Source organism: Myotis lucifugus, unplaced genomic scaffold (genome assembly GCF_000147115.1).
Source record: "Myotis lucifugus unplaced genomic scaffold, Myoluc2.0 scaffold_990, whole genome shotgun sequence".
NCBI classification, from domain to species: domain Eukaryota; kingdom Metazoa; phylum Chordata; class Mammalia; order Chiroptera; family Vespertilionidae; genus Myotis; species Myotis lucifugus.
Window position 1 is genome coordinate 74,326 of NW_005872038.1, and position 9,076 is coordinate 83,401.

General features: G+C 60.1%; 1 protein-coding gene across 1 annotated transcript in view; it reads left to right on the top strand.

The window, feature by feature from the left end:
- The window catches only part of FCHO1 (FCH domain only 1), a 23,202-nt gene extending 15,747 nt beyond the window's left edge, over window positions 1-7,455 (top strand). Inside the window, 13 exon segments of the mRNA XM_023747808.1 lie at window positions 76-127; window positions 694-785; window positions 1,149-1,424; window positions 2,821-2,933; window positions 3,040-3,111; window positions 3,113-3,128; window positions 3,278-3,386; window positions 4,038-4,193; window positions 4,500-4,632; window positions 5,035-5,234; window positions 6,236-6,291; window positions 6,622-6,786; window positions 7,225-7,455. Coding sequence (XP_023603576.1) covers window positions 76-127; window positions 694-785; window positions 1,149-1,424; window positions 2,821-2,933; window positions 3,040-3,111; window positions 3,113-3,128; window positions 3,278-3,386; window positions 4,038-4,193; window positions 4,500-4,632; window positions 5,035-5,234; window positions 6,236-6,291; window positions 6,622-6,786; window positions 7,225-7,247 — 1,463 coding nt within the window. The 3' untranslated portion in view covers window positions 7,248-7,455.
- The last annotated feature ends 1,621 nt before the right edge of the window (window positions 7,456-9,076 follow it).

The following is a 9,076-nucleotide window of genomic DNA, read 5'->3' on the forward strand; positions in this document are numbered from 1 at the left end:
TGGCCTCCTGGTCTGTGGAGTCGGGAGCAGGCAGGGTGACAGGACGGCTCAGAGGGAGAGGCCCTTCTCTTGTAGGGGATGCTGCTGGGAAGCCACAGAGGCCTCGGTCTGCCCCGAGGGCCAGCAGGTGAGTTCCACGGGGTGGGACATCGGGTCCACACAGTGGGCAGGTGGGCCATCCCCACCCACCTCCCCGGCTCCCTCCCTGTGTCTCTGTGTCCCCTCCTCTCATCCAGGCAGGGAGTTGAGGCTGTGCTGTATTTTGAGAGACCACTTTCTAGCAGTGATTCATTGGGTAAACATTTATTGAGTGCCTACTGTGTACTCATGCCATTCTGGGTTCTGAGGATATAGGAGCAAGATAGGTCCTCCTTCTCAGAGTTACATCCTAGTGGCTCAGGTTTTCTGAATGACAAATAAGTTCGAGCATGTTCACTAAGTCCACGTGTTCTGACGAAACCGAAGCAGGTGATGTGATGGAAGAGAGAAGTGGCGACTTCAGTCGGGCTGGTAGTGGGGGGCCTCTGGGCTTGTGGGGAGGACGACTTTGCGCTGAGCCCTGAGGAGAAGCAGGAGTGGCCACAGGGAGAACTGGGAGGACAGAGGCCAAACTCAGCAGCATGTGCAAAGGCCCTGAGGTGAGAGGAGGCACGGAGACAACAGAACAGCCCCTCTTGTCCGTTTGGTCCCCAGCTGCACGGAGAAGCTTCAATCAGATGAGCTGGCCTCCAAGACCCTCTTTGGGCCACCCCTAGAGTCAGCCTTTGACCACGAAGACTTTACAGGTAATGGGGGTAAGGGCTTCCGGGAGCGTGGGTGTGGCCGGAGGGTGGACGGATGGAGCCATTGCAAGCATAGGTGGCTCTGTGGGCAGGAGGGCGGACGCTGGGGTCCTTTGTGGGCCAAGGGGAAGATCGGTGGGGCCAGGTCAGTGTGAGGGTGGGCGGGGCCACAGCATGCGTAGGAAGAGCCAGAGAGAAGGTGGAGCCGCTTGGTAGTGGGGGTGGCAGTGGGTGGGTGGGTGAGGCGTCAGTGGAGAGAGAAGGAACCAGCGGGAGTGGCCTGGGGTGGGCTGTGAACACTGGCTTTGCATGGCCCGGACCCCCGCGTGGGCAGGGTCTGGAGCTAGTCGCCCCGTCTCCCCCCAGGTTCCAGCAGCCTCGGCTTCACCTCCAGCCCCTCGCCTTTCTCCTCCTCATCGCCGGAGAACGTGGAAGACTCCGGCCTGGACTCACCATCGCACGCAGCACCTGGCCCCTTCCCAGATTCCTGGGCCCTCCGCCCGGGCACCCCGCAGAGCCCACCTACCTGTAGGCCGCAGCCACCCGAGTCGAGGGGGACACGGCCCCTGCTGTCATCAGACTCGCCACTGCCCCTTGCGGCATCCCCAGGCCCCTGGGGGCGGGAGGCTGTGGCTGGAGGCGGTGAGTCCCGTGGCCAGGAACTGTTATGGGAGCTGTGGGGAGGATGGGGCATCTACCATGATCAGTGCCGGGGGCTGGGGACAGAGCTGAGTCGGAGGCTGGCGGAAACCTCTCCCTAGCAAGTGCAACAAAAAGATGGGTATATACAAGGCAGAAGTGGCAGTGCCGGTGAGGGCTCCCAAGGGCAGGGGCTCTCTGAGGAGGGACATCTGAGCTGTGCCATGATGGGGGTGAGGTGAAGCCATATGATGTGGGGGAAGGGTTCCAGCAGAGGGTTAGAGCCTACGCAGAGGCAATGGGGTGGGAGCCCGCTAGGCCCCCTGAGGAACAGTGGGGAGGCTGGTGTGGCCAGAACAGAGTGATGGCAGGGAGCGGGGAGGGAGGGAAGACGTCAGCAAGGAGATGGGCCAGGCACCGGGAGGCGCCTGGGGCCGGAGAGGAACGGAGAGGGTCCAAGGCTGGGCTGAGGCAGGGCTGGGGCAGGGAGGAGGCGAGCAGGCAGGAGTGGGTGCCTGGAGGTCACAGGAGAGTGGAGTCCCCTTTGCATTTAGAGAAACGGCTGTGACCACGTGAGGTCCCCAGCAGTGGTAAGGGGGTGCCAGGCGGAGGCCATGGTTAGAGAAAGACCCTGATTGGAGCTGCTTCAGGGAGGGCCCTCGGGAGGGAGGGAGTGTAGACGGGGAGTGTAGACGGTGAGTAGTCAGAGCTTCACTGCAGAACAGGGACTCTCAGCCAGCCAGTTGTGCGGCCCAGGGCACACTCAGCAACCTCACCACCGATGTGGGATTGTCACCCCGGGGGACGGACACAACCAAGGCCAGGGGTGCTGTTCCCCCTGCAGCACGGAGGACGGCAGCACCTCAGGAAACGGAGGGAGAGGAACACGGCCTGGGCGGGTGGGAGGGGAGGTGCATGGGCAAGCGGGTCAGCTGGAGCAGAGCAGGGGCTGCTGGGAGGCAGGAGAGCGAGGGGACCCTGGGTGGGACACCACGACTAGGAGGGTGAGACTCAGACGTGGGCCAGGGAGGAGGCCACTGCTACCCTCTCAGAAAGGGTGACCGTCACGGAATTGCTGAAAGTTAGAGAAAAGCCCTTTTCCACCCCCCTCCCCCTGCCCCCCCCCCCGCCCCCGCCGTAGCGTAGCATGCCTGCCTCCTGAGCATCCAGGGCCCCGGGGCAGGGAGCTCCCCTCTTATGAGGCCACAATCTGGTGTCAGGGCCGTGGGTGGCGTCCGCAGTCCTGTCTGGCACCTTCTCTGAAGCCCCAGGACCTCAGACCATCCAGGGTCTCCCCACAGTCAGTCTGACGCCCAGGTTTTGACTGAGTCCTCCCCTGGGGAGGCCCGGGAGGCCCAGGGCAGCCTCTCAGCCACGGCTTTCTCACACTCGCTCCCAGACCCGACGCCCGGACCTGCTGACCTTCCGGCCACGGAGGGCCTGGCAGCCCCACCCCGGAGGCCCCGCTCCCGGAAGGTGTCCTGCCCCCTCGTGAGCAGCAACGGGGATCTGGTAGGCCGAGGGGGCATGGCCGGCGCTGGGCTGGGGCGCCTCGGGGTCAGCAGCAGGACACTGCTCCTGGCGTGGCCACAGCCCGGCCTGTCTCCTTCCCTTCCAGTCTCATTCTCTGAGCTCCTCCCCGCTGGGCTCCTCCGTCCCCGGCACCGCCCCCGAGCGCTCCAGCGTCCTCCTCGCAGACGGGACACGGTACCCGTGGGCTTCACCTTCTCTGGCCGGGGTGGGTGGGGGCTGTGATACCTTAGACACCCTATTGGCAGAGGCAGGTTCTGGAGCCTGAAACCTGTCCTCACGCTCTCGTCTGCCCTTCATTCTCCCCCCGCCCCAATCCCCCCCAGGAATCTCCCGGGGCCCAAGCCCTGTGGTCCTGGGCTCCCAGGATGCCCTGCCGGTGGCCACCGTCTTCACCGAGTATGTCCACGCCTACTTCCGTGGCCACAGCCCTAGGTATGCAGTGCCGGTGAGAGTGCGGACGGTGAGGGGCAGACGGGGCTCCCTGGGCTGGGTTCTAGCAGGGACAGCCTCCAGGGGGGTTTTGTGGCCGGGTTTCCCACGGAAGGGCCTTAACCATTGGGCTGAGCCACCAGGCCCCTCTCCTGAAGGGCAGTGGGGGCGATGGAGGGCGTGGGAACAGGGCTGGCGTCATTGCTGCCACTGTGTAGAGGGCCTCAACCTGAAGGCAGGAACTCCAGAGGCCAGGCCCGTGGAGGAGGTGGGTAAAGGGTGAATTGAGGGGCCAGGGGTCGTCTGGGGGTGGTGCCCAGAAGAGAAGAACTTCACGTCAAACCAAAGAGAGGAAGAGAGCGTTAGACCCCATGCCCAACATGAAGACAATTCTAAAGCTGAATTTTTGCTGTGAGCTTCCTGGCGGCCTAGGGGAAAAGAGAACCAGGGCAAGAGCTGTTCCTGCCTCCTCAGCCCAGTGTGGCTTCTCCCTGGAGCCTGGATTGCTATGCAGGCGGGGACACAACGGGAGGAGGTTGGGGTGTAGCCAGGGCCTTGCTGCTTCTGCAGACCCAGGGAGCCCCAGGAAAGAGGGGAGGATGAGGTGCCGGCAGAGCCCTGAGCCAAAGCCCAGTCCCCTCCCCTCTCACCCAGCTGCCTGGCTCGAGTAACTGGGGAACTCACCATGACCTTCCCAGCCGGCATTGTGCGTGTGTTCAGCGGGACCCCACCCCCACCGGTCCTCAGCTTCCGTCTTGTACACACCACCCCCATCGAGCACTTCCAGCCCAATGCCGACCTGCTCTTCAGGTACCGTTGGGAGGAGGGAGGCGGGAGCAGGGGGTCCTAGAGGCTAGTGGGGGCCAGGAGCTCCCCAGCCGTAAACTCCTCTGCCTCCCAGGATTTGCCGTGTGTCCCTGGGCAAGGCCCTCCCTCTCTCTGGACCTCACTTTCCTTTGCTTCCTTCCCCGCTTCTCCCCCCTGCAAATGCTCTTTGTGGGGGCCAAGGTGGCCTGGGAAATCAGCATCTTTAGGAAGCCCTTGGGGTGGGTGGGGTGCTGGGGACCCTGAGAGGCTTCCTCCGAGGGTGGGGGTGATTATTCCGGGTCTCTGCAGCGACCCCTCCCAGAGCGACCCCGAGACCAAAGACTTCTGGCTCAACATGACAGCCCTGACGGAGGCCCTGCAGCGCCAAGCAGAGCAGAATCCAGCCGCCTCCTACTACAATGTGGTGCTGCTGCGGTACCAGGTGGACTAGGTGGATGGGTGGGCAGAGGGGTAGGGAGGGGATGGGGGATACGGAGGGGATGGGGATACGGAGGGAACGGGCAGGGCAGAGGGAGCAGGGAAGGGATGGTGGGAGTATAGGGAGGACAGAGGGTAAATGGTGGCCAGAAAGGCATTGTAGGGAGCCAGGCCTCCACAGTGCAGATGGTATCATTATGCAAATTAGAAGTGCCCCTCCCAGGCCCCTGCTGCGGTGCCTGTCCGCAGACTGTATTAGAATGAGGCCCTCTCCTGCCCTCTGCTGGACGTGTGGTGTAATGCAGACTCCTGTCTGCAAAGCCTCCGGGAAAGGGTCTCTCTTGGGGCGGTGTGTGCACCGTGTGGTAGGACAGGATGGCCCAATCTGCGTCCTCTCTCTTTCCAGTTCTCCCGCCCGGGCCCCCAGTCTGTGCCGCTGCAGCTGAGCGCCCACTGGCAGTGTGAGGCGACCCTCACGCAGGTCTCGGTGGAGTACAGCTACCGGCCCGGTGCCACGGCCGTGCCCACGCCACTCACCAATGTCCAGATCCTGCTGCCTGTGGGGGAGCCTGTGACCAATGTCCGCCTGCAGCCGGCTGCCACCTGGTGAGGGCATGTGGACGGCCAAGAGGGGCTCAGCGGTGCCCCTGAACCCCCAACCCTCCCCTTGATGAAGCAACTAGAGCAGTGGTTCTTAACCTTGGCTACACATTAGAATCACCTGGGAATCTTTTTAAAATCCTGATTTCTGGGCCTCATCCTCCGGAAATTCTGTTTCTTTGTTACTAATGTTGTGGTCCCGCCCCATAACAAAGAAACAGAATTCCGGAGAATGAGGCCCAGAAATCAGGATTTTAAAAAGATTCCCAGGTGATTCTCATGTGCGGCCAGGGTTGAAACCCACTGAACTAAGGGTCCACCCCTGCACCTGACTGGCGGGCGTGAGCTCACACCCGCTCACAGCTGAGGTGCTGTGATCAAACAGGAATACTATCTGACACAGCTCCCTCCGTGCCAGGTGTGGCCTTGGTTCAGCACGCGCTGATTGGCTTACGGCTCGTAGCATCCCTCCGGTGTAGACTGCCATCATCCCTATGTATGGGTGGGAAACTGAGGCAAAGGGAGGCTAAATGGCTTATCTAAGATCACAGCAGGATCTGAATCCAGCTCCAGTGTTGCCTTGGTTTTGTATAAAGGATAGAACCTGTCTCGAAGAAGCCAGACTTACAGGACCAAATGCATCCTCTAAAGATGCTGCAAGGCTGTGGGCCCTCAGTACCAGCTGCTCCACATCCCACCCCTGCTTCACTGACGGGAAACTGAAGCAAGGGAGGGGCCTGGCTTGCTCTGGTCATATACAGTGGGGCCTTGACTTACGAGTGTCCTGACTAACAAGTTTTTTGAGATACCAGCTGTCTCTCGGCCGATTTTTTGCATTGAGTTGATAGAGTAATTTGAGTTAACGAGCTCCTTAACGTGCTCCTTAACTAGAACGCATTAAACTCGTAAGTCAAGGCCCCACTGTAGCTGAGAGGAAACTGAGCGGGGACCCTGGGTTCTAAGTGCTCTCTCTGGGGTTGACCTGACCAAGCTTCTCTTGATGCCAGGAACCTGGAGGAGAAGCGGTTCCTATGGAAGCTTCCAGATGTGTCCGAGGCCGGGGGTGAGTTGTGGCTGTACATCAGGACTCAGGGGTCTCAGGTGGGAGAATTGGGATGTGCTTGGGGTAGGGGAGTGTGGCCAGGCTTGGAAGGGCTTTGACAGAGCTGAAGGAGAGGCATCCTGGGAGTGGGCACAGCAGGTGCAAAGGCCCTGGGGCAGGGCCGCTTTACAAACCACACACAGTCTTGTGGAGCCAAAGAAAACGGGTGCAGGGGCACAAGAGGAGGTCAGAGGGGTAGAGAGGCCACAAATCAAAGCAGGGCCAGGGAAGAGTGGGTCCCAATGGGCCTGGGGCCAGGGATGGGACACAGCTGACCTCAGGCCTCCCCAGGTTCTGGCCACCTGTCTGCCAGCTGGGAGCCGTGCTCAGGGCCCAGCACGCCCAGCCCCGTGGCCGCTCAGTTCACCAGCGAAGGGGCCACTCTGTCGGGCGTGGACGTGGAGCTGGTGGGCAGTGGCTACCGCATGTCGCTGGTAAAGAGAAGGTTCGCCACAGGTACGTACCGACTCTACCACCCCCACCTTCCTGGGAGCCAGGCCTCTGCTGTGGCCAAGCCCCACCCCCTGCTTCTGCCAGGATGCAGGGGTGAGGGAGGCATTTGAGATATTTGGGACAGATAGGTGGGTGTCCGGTCTGGAAACCCAGTGTGGGGTGGTCACAGACAGGGAGGGGTGGCCAGGGTCCCAGGGGGAGGGGTCAGGAAGGAAGATGAATGTGTCTGGGCCATCCCCTGGAGGGTGGGTGTCCTTGCAAGGATCCAAGGCCCGCAGCCAGAAACACCACTGCACCAGCAACCTCACCCTGTTCTCCTGCCCCCACAGGGGGCTGCTGGGGTCCATGGGGCAGTGAGTTAAGGGGTATTTTGAGAAGGATTGGGGGATCCCAGGGTAGGGACAAGCGACCCTCCTCCCATTCACGGTCCCACCCCCACAGGGATGTACCTGGTGAGCTGCTGAGCCGGGAGGCTGACCAGCCCACTGGCCCCAGCTCTGCAGAGTCCTGGTGCTTGGTGACTGCTCCCTGCCTGCCTGCCGGATGCTGGGGTCCCAACCTGGCCTCCTCCGAGGCCCTGACTCTGTGGAGAGGAGCCCCACGCCCAGCCTGGCTGAGCCGGAGATTCACTTCCGCTCATACCAGCTCCCACACAGGTCCTTGGACTTTTAATGTTCTTTGAATAAACACTTTATTTTCTAATAAAATAATTTTCCTGCTCCTGGAAGTTTCCTTTCCATCGCCAGAGAGGAGAGGAAGAGAAGACGGATGCGTGAGGGAGATCTAACCTCCCTAATGTTCCCCATCCCCCACCCACCCGCTTACTCCCACTCAGGGCAGAAAAAGCCAAACATGGACACCCCAGCCCCATGGACACCTCCAGTTCCATGGACTCAGAGCTGGGCTGGTGGAAGGAATGAGGACTAGAGGAACACAGACTAGAGTGGGAGTGTCAGGAAGACTTCCTAAGGAGTGGATATTCTAAATGGGGCTTTGAGGTATGAGTAGGAGTTTGCAAGATGGGGATGGACACCCCAGGCAGAGAGATACAGAGTTGTGAGTTCCATGAGAAAGCAATTAGTCCATCTACGAATATCAATTGAGTACCTACTGTGTGTCAGGCAGTAAGGACCCAACAGTGAGCAGGAGAAAGCTCTTGGGAGCCATGCAGCTGTGAGCCGAGGTTTAGAGCGTGCGAGTGACCTGACCTCCCTGGGCCTGTTTCCTCATCTGGTGGCTGAGGGGAGGTCGCACACTCTGACAAGACCCGGGTGCAGAGGAAGCACCCAGCAGTGCCAGCAGCTTTTCTTTGATGGGAGCGAGGGAGGGGGGCCTCAGTGCAGGTGGGCAAGAAGCGGCCTGATGGGGGCCAGGACAGGCATGGTAACCAGCACACTTTGGTGGGGAGCAGATCTGAGCTCCGTGGAAAGTCCTGGGTCCTGCTGGACATGTGAGGACCCGGCCTACCTGACCTTGAGGCTGTGCAGATCCCAGGGACCAAGCCAGGCCAGGTGGAGCCCAGGAAGCAGGAAGTGGGGTTATCTCCTCCTGCGAGAGGGGACGCTGTTCATCATCACCTCCTGGTGGGTCACAAGTGAGGTTAGGTATCTTTTGAAACATGAGGCAGCCCTATGTTTGGCTCAGTGGTTAGAGCGTCGGCCTGCAGTCTTTGCACACACACATGTGCACACACGTGTGTGCAAAGACTTGGGGCGGAGGGGAAACACCCATAGGATCAGATGTTTGACTCTGGCTCCTTGATGGGGCTCAGGCCTCGCAAGGGGGCGAGGACCCCCGAACCGGCTCCAAAGTCCTGTTCTAGGGTCACAGGTTTGATTCCAGTCAAGGGCACATACCTTGGTAGCAGGCTCTATTGGGGCCCCGGTTGGGGCGCGTGAGGGAGGCAGCCAGTCGGTGTGAGACATCAATGTTTCTCTCTCTGTGTCTCTCCCACTCCTTTCCATTCTCTCTCTAAAAAAAAAAAAAAAATCAATGGAAGAAATGTCCTCTGGCGAGGATTAACAACAACAACAAAAAGAAATTTAGCCCGGCCTGCATAGCTCAGTGGCTGAGCCTCGACCTATGAACCAGGACTTATGAACGGTTCGATTCCCGATCAGGGTACATGCCCAGGCTGCGGACTCAATCCCCCGTGTGAGGTGTGCAGGAGGCAGCTGATCAATGATTCTCTCATCATTGATGTTTCTATCTCTCTCCCTTCCTCTCTGAAATCAATAAAAATTAAATAAATAAATAAATAAGTAAATAAAACAGAAGGCATTTCCCACGTGCG